This window comes from Rhyacophila brunnea, unplaced genomic scaffold (genome assembly GCF_057557595.1).
Source record: "Rhyacophila brunnea isolate RB1 unplaced genomic scaffold, BYU_Rbru_1.0 scaffold_10, whole genome shotgun sequence".
NCBI classification, from domain to species: Eukaryota; Metazoa; Arthropoda; class Insecta; order Trichoptera; family Rhyacophilidae; genus Rhyacophila; species Rhyacophila brunnea.
In genome coordinates, this window is record NW_028232752.1 from 35467297 (window position 1) to 35481247 (window position 13951).

The following is a 13951-nucleotide window of genomic DNA, read 5'->3' on the forward strand; positions in this document are numbered from 1 at the left end:
ACTTTTCACTATAATAATAATAATAGATAGATAGATAAGTCGATTACAAGGAAATCAGGCAGCAAAATGAAGCAACTACCATTGTGGTCAGATCCACAATGCATCTCGAAGACATCTTTTTGAAAGTTTGAATTAATTCGCTGAATTTAATTTGCCTCCACATTCGTTAAATCTAACAGAAAAATACATTTTCTTTTGGGCTAGCTTAGAATATGATGTATGTTATTAAATGCCGAACCAACAACATTCGGAACGAAATTCAAGCGCCGGACTTCACAATACACATTTTTTTGTTTTATATAATATTTATTCATTGTTTAAACGGTAAAGTGACTTATGGGTCACCTATAATGGCTATAATTAAGATAAATGTATCTCTTTATCATGCCCATTATTAAATTTATATTATATAGTATCGCCACTGTCAGGATGGTACTAAAACCCAGTATGGGTATTGGTGCCCTCCAGAAAAGGTCTCTATTCTCCTCTGTCAAATCACTTGTTTTTTCGCACTGCCAATAAATAAGAAAGATTTATAAAAACTGTCCGCTGAGCGTTTTCTGAACGAATTTGTCACCCATAACTGTATATCTGATCATCTGGACTGGTCTATCGAATGGTGCAGAATTATATTGTTATACTTTCCCTTTATTCTAATATTAGCACTGTGCAATTATTAATTCCTTACTTTAACTTTCGTTCGTGTCCCAGAACACATCTTCTGAGCTCTTCGTTCATCTTGATGACTTGCGGACCCGACATTAGCCGCAGAGGATTGACAGCGATGAAGATCTCTTTTTTTAGCGGGATCACAATTCTTTGATTGATGCGACTGGCAAATGAGCGACCATTGTGTATTATCACCTGGAATGGTTATTATAAACTATAAGCATAATAGCTGCTCGTGGAGTTTCCGCTTTACGTGTTGGATAATACGTATATAAGGTTATTCATAAAGATCCCGCGATTTTTCAATTGAAATAAAACGCACATGTTATTATGTTTTTTTTTTGTTTCAAATAATATTTTCCGTTATGTATGAAATACGTTATCATTTAAATTTCTTCCAATTCTCGACGACTTTCTTTCATAATTACGGTACTATCTATCGATAATACGAGTGGTATCAATTCTGAAGCCACCAATAATTCGTGACTTATTAGTATATACTAATGATTTAACATAATCCCACAAAAACTCCAGTCAATGTTACCAAATCGGGACATTACACACTCGTTGAAACACTCTAAATAAATAAAACCACAAGTCGACGAATTATTAAAACGATGTTTCCGAATATTATGCATATTAATATAGTACTTATAATTAATTTTTCGAGGCTTTATATTTGGTGTGCCACGAAACAAATTCTCCTTTCCTTGTATGCCGTCAGGTAAAAAAAAAGGAGACACTGGTCTAAGTGAACTCTGATGTTGGTGGTAAAATTTAATTGCTAGCTACCTATTAATTTAATTATTTTAGTAGTTTGTTGAACCTCATACTGCGTCACATTAAAAATGGTATATTTAGGTTGTGTAGTTAATGAAATCGTATCGAACAAAATCCAATATGGACTGTGATTTAAATCTACATTTAGGGACACGGTTGGCCGAATGTTATGTTTACTCTATTTTTTCTATATGACACCATGGTATGAGGTAACCGGATAAATCTTAGGATATAATGAAAACAATGAACCCATTGATGTAGTACCCGAAAGCCCGGAAAACTTATTCATTGGGAAGAAACGAAAATTACAAATATTATGAATGATTATGAAATGGAAAATAATTATTGCTATTAATTATTAATTTAATAATCACTGTTACAATCATGGTTATAAGATAATCGATATAGTTGTTAATTGTAAATAAAAAAGAAAAAATGAATCCTCATGTTCTCTATCTATACAATCTCGATGTAAAATTCAATGAATTTAATTTTGATTTAAACATTTAGACATGATAATAATGTATTACTATGTTTACGTACATCGTACATTTTCGTAGCACTTCGTCTATTCATTGGGTGATTGGTTATCTACATTTCTACATAATTAATACTATTAAATTTTATGAAACTGTTTTGTCTGGAAGACATTATTTATTTTTTATATCGCTACTTAAATTTTAGAAGCATAATTACAAAGGCATAATAATATTATATACCTTAAAGGAGTCGAGCAGATGAAAAACCTGTTTGCTGTACTCTGTCCCCATGTTCACAATAAAAGTCAGTCCCATCTGGGGACCAAAGAATGGTGTCTGAATTGACTGAAACGTTGAGCTGAAATTAGAAGAAGAAAATTAAGCGCATGTCCATTAATAATAATAATTACAAGATAAAAAGAACTTTTTATATACAACGTTTTTAAATTTTCTGTTGAATCATATAAAGTTGACTTGACTAGCTTAAACGATCAAAAAAAATTGTACTTGACAAAAATAATACTGCAATCTCATTTTGACATGTCATATTGATTTCCATAGTAACGCACGTATATATTAATAATTTAGTTGCTAGGACCACAGACCCCTAGCAACCAATAATGGTGTCGAAATAACTTTTCATACAAAACAGAATTAACTCAAAATTAATGTTTTTTACAACGTTTTTATTAGCTCGTATTCTTATTTTTCCGGTGGTTCTTTGTCCGGTACAAATCTTGCAATCGATTTATAACTAACTTCCCGACTAGCTAGATATTTAAAACTTTTAAAATACATCAGAACACGATGCCAATGCATTTTTTTTAAATACTTTTAGCCATATTTAAGTAGAATTGAATTCATTTTCAGTTGATTCTGTTTTGTAGTACTGTAGGTATAAATCTAAATTATTCGAATGGGCGCATTCGTTCTGTACATTGGTGCAAAAGCCGCGGAATACGCGTGCCTAATAGGCCTGATGCGAAACTCAAGTAAAATATCAAATTAATTTCCTATATTAGATTTTCTGTGAAATATTACCAAATGATTTCATATTTATTAATAGCACTAGTTCAATATTTTAAGCTTATGGCATAATCAATGGAAGGTTACTATTGAAGAGACTATTCAGGCGTCCAAATGCGCTTTATGTCAGATTCGTTCTACGAGCAATCTCATCATACATAATAATATTATCATATTATTTCTGTCAATAGACATTTCGCTATCCCAGACAGATGAAGTTGTTGACCAGCTCGATTTGAATGTTAAGGTCTGCCAGAACCTGGCCACAAGTAAACACGCATATCTATATTATTACACATCATAAAAAGTTCTCTGTTAAAGATCCTTGTATAATAAATTAAAATGTTATTTTTGAAGTTATACTTCTTTTGGGGCGTTTGGTAAAGAGTGAAATTGCGAGCTACGCGCGCACACCGTTGCGACAATATGACGTTAGCTGCGAATCAGTCAGCTATATACAAACGCAAGTTTGATAGTAGAATTGTTCCGTTGTCTTCTTCTTCTTCTTCTTTCACCCTGTCACGTCCCAACATTGGGGCATAGGGCAAGCACAAGTTGGCGCCACTTCCCTCGGTCCATCGCCAACTCCTGTGCCTCCCGCCATGTCAGACCTGCAGCACGTAGGTCGCTTTTGTAGCATCGCTGCAGGGTGAGGGAGGGCCGGCCATGGCGACGGAACCCTTGAGGCTGTGCCACAAGGGTACGAAGTGCCGCACTCTTTGGCGGCATCCGGAGTACATGTCCCAGCCACGTAATTCGTCTATTCGTGATAACTTCAATCACCGAAGGCTGTTGTGTCTGCTCACGAAATCGGATGTTTGTAACGCGGTCGTACCAATGTACCCCTAAGATTCTGCGGAGACATCGATTCTCAAAGCTCAAAAAAAAGAGACTCTTGAAGCTTAGTAAGATGCCATGTCTCACAGCCATACAGGAGCACAGATAGCACGCACGCGTTAAACAAACGACATTTGGTCCTCACAGAATACAGCCTTGACCTCCATGCGACTCCAAGTTGGTTGAACGCAGAGCCCGCCACACCCATGCGGATTCCAAGCTCACTAGAAATACCACCATCATCGGCAACCGTGGCACCCAAGTATTTGAATCTGGACACCAGCTCGACGGGCAGACCAGAAACCTGCAGAGGAGTGTCAGCGTCGATGCAAGCAGCACTGCACATGGATTTGGTCTTAGCGGCATTCAGATGAAGACCCACACGCATCGAGTTCGCGGCTAGCCTGTTCACGGTCACCTCCAACCTTTCGATCGTCGAGTCAAACACGACTGCGTCGTCTGCATACTCCAAGTCGCACAGTCTTTCTTCGCATAGATCGCTTGTGTCATCATGATGTAGGCGTATCCCACTGTCGGGGCAAACCGTCTTACGCATTATGAAATCCATCATGATGATAAAAAGAAAGGGCGCAAGTACACATACTTGCTTGACTCCTGACGTGATTTCAAAAAGGTCAGAGGATGTTCCGGCTGCTCTGACGCGACACTCTGTATTGGTGTAGAGAGCACTTATCACGGCGACCAGTTTCCGTGGGACACCATAGCCTAGCAGAATTTGCCACAGAGATTCACGATGAGGACTGTCAAATGCCTTTTCATAGTCCACGAAGCAGCAGGCGACAGGTATATTCATCTCTTGGTACTGTTGCAGGAGGCATCGTGGTACTGTTGTCTAGGCAACGATTTTATTATTGTCGGCCATTTGCAATTCCTTACGTAAACAAACGATCAAACGTCAGAGTGACAGTTGTTACTTAAAAAAAAAACAACGAGAAATAACTATATAATTTAGTACCTAATATAAGCTAAAGCGCATAGAAATAAACCAACGGCGCTCCAATAAGTGGCATTTTTTCTTGAGTGTGTAACTTAACAAGATAATTAAGAGCTAGTGGAAGAATCTAGACTACATATCACAAGTTTTGTTTTTGTTTTATAACGCCAAAGAATTATAACTTCTAACGCGCGTACATAAGTACACACACACCGATACTTAGCGCTAACACTAAGTTTTATCTTGTATATTATTTATGTACGTAATAACGTAAAATTTCCGGAGTATTTAGTATGAATATATTAATAATAATTAAAAATAATAACATAATATCTAGACTCTGGAGACAATAATAATATTATTACCCAATATTAATAAAATTGTTCCCTGTGTGAAGAATGAGAAAATTGATAAGTTAGCCTACTAATAAATACGTTGTACATAGCTGTTTTAGCAACTACTATTTTCAGGTGCAAACATCTAAGCGTAAGTGTTTAATTACTCTTTCAGATTGGTATTGTAATTGAACGAGCAACAGTAGCCGTCGCTGGTGATGGCCCTCTCGAAGAATCTGGAGCAGGGGGCGTCGTCGCCCTCCCAGCGGCACTGCAATAAAATATTGGCGCACCGCGGCGTCAGCTGCTTCATCGCCTCGTAAGCTTCCAGATTGTTCAACTCAAAGATAGCATCCAGCATCGAGGCGTTGTTTGCGTCCTCGGGCATCGGGAACACCAGGCCATGCAGCTGCGGTAGGATGGTTTCCACGTCGCTCGAATTTACGTCAGCGGGAAACTTCCTGGTGAATATAAATACAAATTAACAGAGTCAACAAGGTTGAACGACTAAAATGGAGGGCATGGCCCCCACATCTTGGGTCGCTTTACAGAATCGTTTTCTAAATGTGATTTCAGGTCAAATTTATAAGGTGTATTTTTAGAGATTTTTTTGTATTGTTAAATAAATTCACTTGAATTATGGAGTTGTCGAAATCGGCACACAGTAGGTAGTCAAAAATTGCATCATATAACTAGACATTTTAAAATGTTAAGATTCTACAAATAAAATAGCACCACAGACGACTTTTTTCACATTAGGCCCCCCAGAGCCCGAGCCCCCAGGCTAGATCCCTGTCACCCCCCCCCCCCCCCCCCTTGGGGGGCCATGATGGAGGGATTTCACATTTCAATAAATTTTGATACCGATTCCAGAAACTTTTAGAATGATTGTATTGGTAAAACTAATATTTCATATTTTGGTAGCGTTGAATACATAAATTATTGTTTATAAATAACATGAAAATGGCGATTTTCCATTGACATTATAGACAATTTAGATAGTTGCATACTTACAACGATAAGCGCCTTTTTTGAAAGCGCTTTCAGTGATCTCTTCCGCTAAAATCGGTATACAATTGCGGTGTTGCATTTTTTTGCATTCAGACAAACAACGTTGCCACGTATTTTTGCAATCAACCATTACTATGCGTCGGCTTGAAAAATGGTTCAGGATTCTTGACCCCCAGAGGAGACATCCCTAAATGGGGACCATTCGGGGATGTAACAATACTTACCTATGCACTATTATTTGTCGTATAAATCGTTTGAATGATGCCTACATTAAACTAGTCATTTTACTTCATCAACTATGATACCATCTCATATTTAGGTATCTACGTACGTTTTTTTATCAAAATATTATAAGCTGTTGCTAATCGAGTGATAACGTGTCGACTTATAATGTCCTGGGTCTCGGATTCGACTTTTGGATTGGGCAAAAAAACACATGTTATTTTTCAATGTCTGTTTGGACTCAATAAGAGTATGGACCTAATAAGTTGAGCAAATTTCTTCTCGTTCAAACAAAAACCTGTTAATACAACATCCACTCTGTAGAGGCCCATATAACGATCTTAGGATTGAACATTGTAAATCAAAAACATCATCATTTTAATCAAAAAGCAAAATAATATCCTGATCCTGATGTTGAAGGAAAGTGTAGTAGGTTGCAGTGGCGGAGGGTGGATGTGGGCTGTTAAGATCCGCCATAAATAATAGAGCACACTAAAATTTATCAGTCATACATATTTGTTTTCATTGAAATAAGACTACAATTTACAGATGGTGTTGGACAGTTTTTAAAATTCAATTAAACCCTGCTAAAACCAAACCATGATAGACCGAAAAATACTCGTCTACCTATAAAATATCTAAAATATCCAATTAAATCATACATTACTTTGAGTATTTTATAGATAGAATAATGTTTTTTTTTATATTATAGTTTGTTTAAGGCAAGGCTAAATGAATTTTAAAAAAATTAACCTACAACATTGTGTAATATGTATTCTTATACCAACGAAAACAAATAAATATGAATGAAAAGGTGTGTACAATTTTGTCGTATCGCCCAAAATATACCAAAACTATTATGGTTTGGCTTAGGCTGGGTTTAATTGATTTTTAGAAACTAACCAATACCATCTGTACATTGTAGTCTTAGTTTAATAAAAACAAATACGTATGACTGATATGTCAAAATTATATGTGCACTATTTATGGCGGATCTTAACAGCCTACCTTCACCCTTAGCCAGGTTCGTGTAGGTAGGTATGACGTCACACACATTATTCGACCTGTAATGTGAACATTGATATTATATCGGCTCTCGTTACACTTTCTTACAACTTCGGGGGGTAATAATATCGTTATATACAAATATATTTTGGTATAGTCGTAGTTAGAGTTGAGTTTTGAGAATTCTCGAGAAATTTTCGAGATTTTCCATCCCGAATCTCGAGAAATTAAATTTTTAACATTTCGGGAAATCCCGGATCCCAAGAATCTTTTCTAGAGATTCGGGATTTCTTTATTATCAAATATTAATTGAAAAAACATTTTTTTTTATTGAAATAAATTAACAAAATTCGAGTTCGAGTGTGTCACACAGTGTATAAAAAAAGTGGACAGAAAACACAAAACATTCAAAGACTGATCGGGGCATTTAAAACAATTAAGCCAATGTCGACTCAAAATGAGCGCAATTTTTCAACATCGGGGAATGTTGTGTCTCAAAAGCGTACCTACACAATTGTCAGACGCAGCCATTGACAGTCTGTGTTTTTTGAAATTCTATTTTAATAACTAATGTTTTGAATTATTTTCCTACTTCTATTTGTTTATCTTCTTACTTAAATAAAAAATAATATTTTGGAATTTGTCTGTTTTTACACTAATTTTAGGATGTTTTACAGGTTTTTTTTTAAATTTTCTCGATATCTCGAGAATTCTCGAGAATTCTTTTCTGGAAATCCCGAATCTCGAGATTGAGATTTTCTCGAAAAATACCCAACTCTAGTCGTGGTTTGTGTAACTGTAACATAAAACATAATAGAGAGGTAATCGCCAAGGGAATGGTATTTCAAGATGACGCAGAGAATAAGAATAAAAAGTGACATTCACAGTTTCTCGAGAAATGCAGTCCGGTGTTTGCTAGTGAAGCGTCTGGGAGCGCAGACGGTGACCGCAGGGAAGTATTGCGAGGCGACTGGCTCAAACTGCGTCTCGTACACTGTCCTAATTGGCGTGGCGTGGTAGCGCTGGTACAGCATCAGAACCAGCACCCCCGCGAATGCTCCGCCTACCGCCGGTAGAATCGACCATGCCCATCTATTGAAATTAAACATCGAAAATTCTGTACTTCAATCCAGTATTTGGAATCAATTTTGGATGTAGGTAGGTACATAGTCATATTAAGGTAGGTATTAATTACCTGGAAATAACTCCTAGTGCTAATGCCCACTAACAACATAGGTACAAAAAATCAACACTCGTACATACTGTGCTCCGGCCGCCATCTTGGAAAATGGAGGACCATTTTTAGTTTTCCAGCCATATTTCAATAACGGCTAAAAATATTTAATATATTTTCAAATACAATTTGAATAAAATTAAATAATACATTATTTTTAATGCGAATAATTTTCGTCGTATCTACAAATTAATTTTTTAGATATTAGCTAAAGTGTCTGTATAAATGTAAAAAAAAGGATTGAATTTTGAATTTATATAAATTATATATATAAGATATAAGACTCCTTTTAGTTCACTGCGCATCCCAAAATACTATTTTTAACGGTTAATGTATAAAATCAGCCGCTGATTTCCAAGATGGCTTTCTGAAAACAAGTGCTATACGTAATATGCAGCCTCATATTTATATGGATTACGTAGAGATAAAACATTTATTATAATAAAATTGATTGAACCCGTAATAGGGTTATTTACTAATGGATAAAAAGAAAAATTTACTAACGTAACTCATAAAATTACATGTAAAGTCTAATAAAGATATGTACACTCCAATTAAATATTATCCGTGGTGAAGAAATGGTTACTACACAATGATTTATTATAATGATCAATTTTCTTTGATGTACCCACAGGAGAGGTACCTAATAGATTGCTACATTGTCAAATTTATTATTTTACGGGTACACTATTAATTGCATACCTACTTACATATTTAAAAAAAAACTTTAAAGAAATCCAATTTATGCGTCACGGATACCTACATTATCCTTTTGACAACCATGAAATGCCACAGTTCACATTAATTTATTAACTAAAAGTTACTTATTCGATAGACAGCGATTTTTATTTATATGTACACAATAGTGAGGTACCAATGTAATATTGATTGAAGTTCTTCCAGGGCTAACTTCCAAAGAGATTAGTTTTAATCTCATTGTGTCGGTGGCATGTTCCAGTCATCGAATAGTGAATTAAGAGATTGGATTCAGAGATCAGGCGACGTCAATCGATACCTGTGACAGTGCGTGGGTGAACACGACGTCTCGCGATTCTCACCTCTAATTATATTGACGGAATTGATTGAAATTACCTGGCTACTGTATAGAGATAGACTTTATAATAAATATGCTCGTATACGGTTAATTTACCGAGGAAGGATATACAATATTATATACTATTGTAATGGTGTTGATTGTTAATTATGCTTGCTGCAAAGACATTAAAAAAACTATATAGGTTCAAGATTTTCCAATTCAACTCAGAAATATATACATAATAGAAAGAAAAATAGCCTGGGCTCGAAATGGACCGGAGCGCCGTTCCGGTTCATGGATTCGGCAAAATTATCGTTATCGTAAAAAAAACATTTTTACCGTCTGAGGTAGGTAGGATTATAACAAAACATCTAACGTAGTTATTTTTATAAAATATACATAAAAGAATAATTAATTTTCGGAAAATTGTCGAGCGCTCCGGTTCGTAAAATTTTCTATTTCGAGCGCTGAAAAAAGCTCCGAATAGGCGCTGTGCATTATTGCTTAACCTAAAGATGATTTCATTTATAATACATTATCAGGGGGTTCGTTTGTTATACGTTTATTAATTGATGTTACCTTTACATCATTAATTTAGATTCATCGGTGACTTATCAGTTATAACTCTCATTTATATTTATTTAATAAATTACTGACAGTCTATACAATCTGCGCATCTATTCTATACCCAAGACTGCTATCGGCAGCTATCGAGGGTAGTTTTGTATCGACATATTAGCACTTATTGTAACAATTACAATAAGTTAGTCATAATTGTTACAATAAGTGCTTTTTAACAGCACCTCTCCTGGGTGTGCTAAATTTTAGAGCAAGATAGACAGTTTTGACTGTTTAGATGGCTAACTTGTTGTAACAATAATTATAATACTTCGTCCGATACAAACATACCAAACAAACTACCCTCGATAGCTGCCAATAGCAGTCTTGTGTATAGAATAGATGCGCTTCAGCCTGACATTTTTTTAGATATTAATTAAAGTATTCTGTTGAGATGTTAGTTTTATTGATTTTATTGTTTTGATTTGATTTTTCTATTGATAAAATATTTTTAATTAGTATTCATGTCTTTAATAATTATTTTTATCGTTGAATTATTAATATTATAAATAATTTTAAAATTGATTTTTTTAGAAAAAATTGAGAATTTCTTATAATAGCCGATGAAACCGGTCATTATCGTAATTAAAGTATGTAAAAGTATCTACGAGTATTATATATTTTATTTTATTTAAATAGATATCATATAATATATGGGTATTCATTTCGCCATCTTCTGAAATGTGTAATAAAAAATTGGCAGACAAAGCTGCTACGTAATTAAATTTATTAGTCGCTGTCGAAAATTTTCCTAGAAATGACATTCATTTCCATTTCACAGTACACCAAATAGTAACGAACGATATAATAAAATTATTCAAGCCCCTGACTGAAAGTGTCTTTGGAGAAATTAATATTTCAATTGAAATCATAAAATATAATACGACCCAATAAAATGACTGAAAAGAAAGAAGCCACATGCTTAGTCTGGGCATTGGTCTGGTGTACCTACGCCAGCGTTTCGTCTCGTAGGTACCTAATCTACGATTTTCATTTTGTACATAATAGAATAAGGACAGGTTGTTTGAAAATTTGCAAAGCTTTTGTCTGTAGATAGTGCCTATTTTCGCGATTGTTTCTTGTCTCTGACAATATCATCTAGCATAGATGCTTTCTTCTTCCTCATTTTCTCTCGAACTGTAATAACAAACAAAGGATTCAGTACCTTTCAAGACGACAAAGTTAGTAAATGTTATGTATATTTCCACCAATTTTAAATAATAACGAACATTTTTAGATCTTCTTGTAGATCAGAATCAAATTCGATGCATTTTCTTTTTTACCGAGAAATCAAATTTTCGTTAAATATTCCAGTTGCGGTCGGCAGCTTAAAATAGTAACATTTTCTCAAGAAATGAGAATTCGAGATTGGCTTTTTCTGAGTATTTCATGAGAATTCTCGAGTTGAGATTTCATAATTGAACATGTTTGTTCACATAATGTAGGTTGATCCAAAAAAAAACAACATTTTTCCAGCATAATCTTTAACTTCGAATTTGTTCGAATTAAAAGTGTTGTAAAATTAGCATATTAATTTTTTCTCGACGGTGCAATTCGGTACGGTATAATATATTCAAATTTTATTTTTAAAAAAGCGTTAAAATGTATAAAAAGTAAACTTTTTCAAAAATACTATTAAAGCTCGCGGGCCTCACAGAAATACTTGGCGGGCCGTAGTTTGGCCAGACCTACTCTAATCGAGCGTATCACGAGCCCCTACGTTTTATGTGAAGCATCAGCAGTGGTTTACGCATGATAATGTCTTAGGAGCAGTTGCCCATGACTGTGGTCATCACGCACTTAAGAGTGCTTTGACTATGTTTCAAATTAACTTATTTAATAAAATGTGCCCATTGAAAAGAGACCACAGAAAATTATAAAAAATAATACATAATACTCTTATATGAAAAAATACATAACAAAATATATGAATACAGTATAAGCCGACATTTCTAATTAAGGACGTCATTAACATTCACGATTGGCTACAAACACGCATTCTGCGGCACAATTACTAAAAAATTCAAATATTGCACCATCCAGGTGGAGCATAATATGCTTTTTACAATGATTGATTTTAAACTATTAGCTTACCACTAATCTAGGGGATGAAAAAGGGGGAAGATAAGATTTGACATAAAAAACACCGATACCCAGGATTCAGATGCGGTAATTAATTTAAAAACTAGTAAATTTAGTCGACTGATGGGATTGTAACACAGACTATATAGATAGAAAATAATAACTCGTTTAATATCATTAAAAAAATTAAAATCCTGCATTTGAATGAGAAATCTATAAAATTGGATAAACAGGAAATCCTAGAAATTAATAGGTATAAATTCTTGCCCAATTCTAATTTTTTAAATGATCAATTTTATATTTTGTGTCTTCTCCGTTATTATACCCTATTTAATATTTGGGATTGTTATAACATAACTTTATATATTGTGCATTATTTATTATTTTAATTTTTATTTAATTTTGACTCATAATTTGGTTGTATTTGTTTTTGTATTCGATCTTACTTCAATTGATAATATTGTTTATTTTGTTTGTTATATATTTTTTATTGTAAATTTTGACTAATGTTATTGTAAGTGTTGATTATTTCATATTTCGTGTTTTGTTAACATTTTTAAATAATTTTCTTAGTGCCCCTGATTTAGTATGAAATATTAATGTCCAACCTCGTTAATTTTAAATTAATTTGTTATTGGGAAGGTATTATTGGACGGATAATGTATGTACCTATTGTCATATTATTTCTGTCGCTTTGGATTTTGTTTGATAAATATTATTTTAAAAAAAATGTATTCAGTTGAAAATGTCCCTCTGAGGCGGAGGAAACCGGTCCTAATTTATTTATTAAAAGTGGAATAAGTACTACAAAAAATGCGTTTTATTAAATTAAACAACATTTTTTTATATTATTTAATATACAAGATTTAATAATGTTACTATATTATTTAGTAGATAAATAAATAATACCTTTAATTAATAATTATTCGTGTTAATAAAATTGGTTGATAGGTACATGACGCTTCTATAATCTTGTTTGTATTATAATAAATACAGAGTTCGTTGCCTTTCCATTGGCCGGATAACGTAATTATTGGAATTAATTTGCATGATTCATAGACGGATCGGATAAGACTACTCATCCAGATAGTGAAAGACGTGAGTTCGAATCCCACTATTTTTTTTTAAATATGTATCTTATATGCATTCAAAATATTGAATAGCCCATTACCAATTTATTAAATTCCCATTTAGAGAGCTGGAAACGGTGAAACACATGGAGAATGTTGTAAGCAGATCTTTGGTACTAAGATATTATGGGGAGTTTAATATAAGTTTAGGTTTATATTGTTTGTTGTAAAGTAGACTGACGCTTACCGATCGAGTCGTCGTCTCCCGATGGCGTATTTGAGTCCATGGACCGACGTCTCCTTGGCGTATTCCCGCCACGTCTGGTTAATCGCTTTCCAGAGAGCCGATTCGTTTTGACGCTTCATGTTTTATTGAAAGCTTTCAATCGAATGACTACATTTTTTTACCAAAACTCACGCAGGAAGTCGCAACAGTCGACATCCGCTATGAATATTAATATAACCACACATATGCGATTTCAGAAAATCGATTTATGTACACAGTGACAGTAATGAAAACCTTATTAGGTAGGTAGGTATCGCATATCTTTTCATCAATGTTATAACCTTGAAAAGAAAATAATGACGGATA

At 34.2% G+C, this 13951-nt stretch overlaps 1 protein-coding gene across 1 annotated transcript; it reads right to left on the reverse strand.

Moving 5' to 3' along the window:
- Positions 1 to 684: 684 nt before the first annotated feature.
- Positions 685 to 13725, reverse strand: LOC147079147 (sodium channel protein Nach-like). The gene is made up of 4 exons (XM_085955961.1): positions 13607 to 13725; positions 8205 to 8411; positions 5249 to 5542; positions 685 to 832 (listed from the first exon to the last, which is right to left on the reverse strand). Exons 1-4 carry the CDS (start codon positions 13723 to 13725, stop codon positions 685 to 687), a joined length of 768 nt encoding a protein of 255 aa, XP_085812087.1.
- Positions 13726 to 13951: the final 226 nt, after the last annotated feature.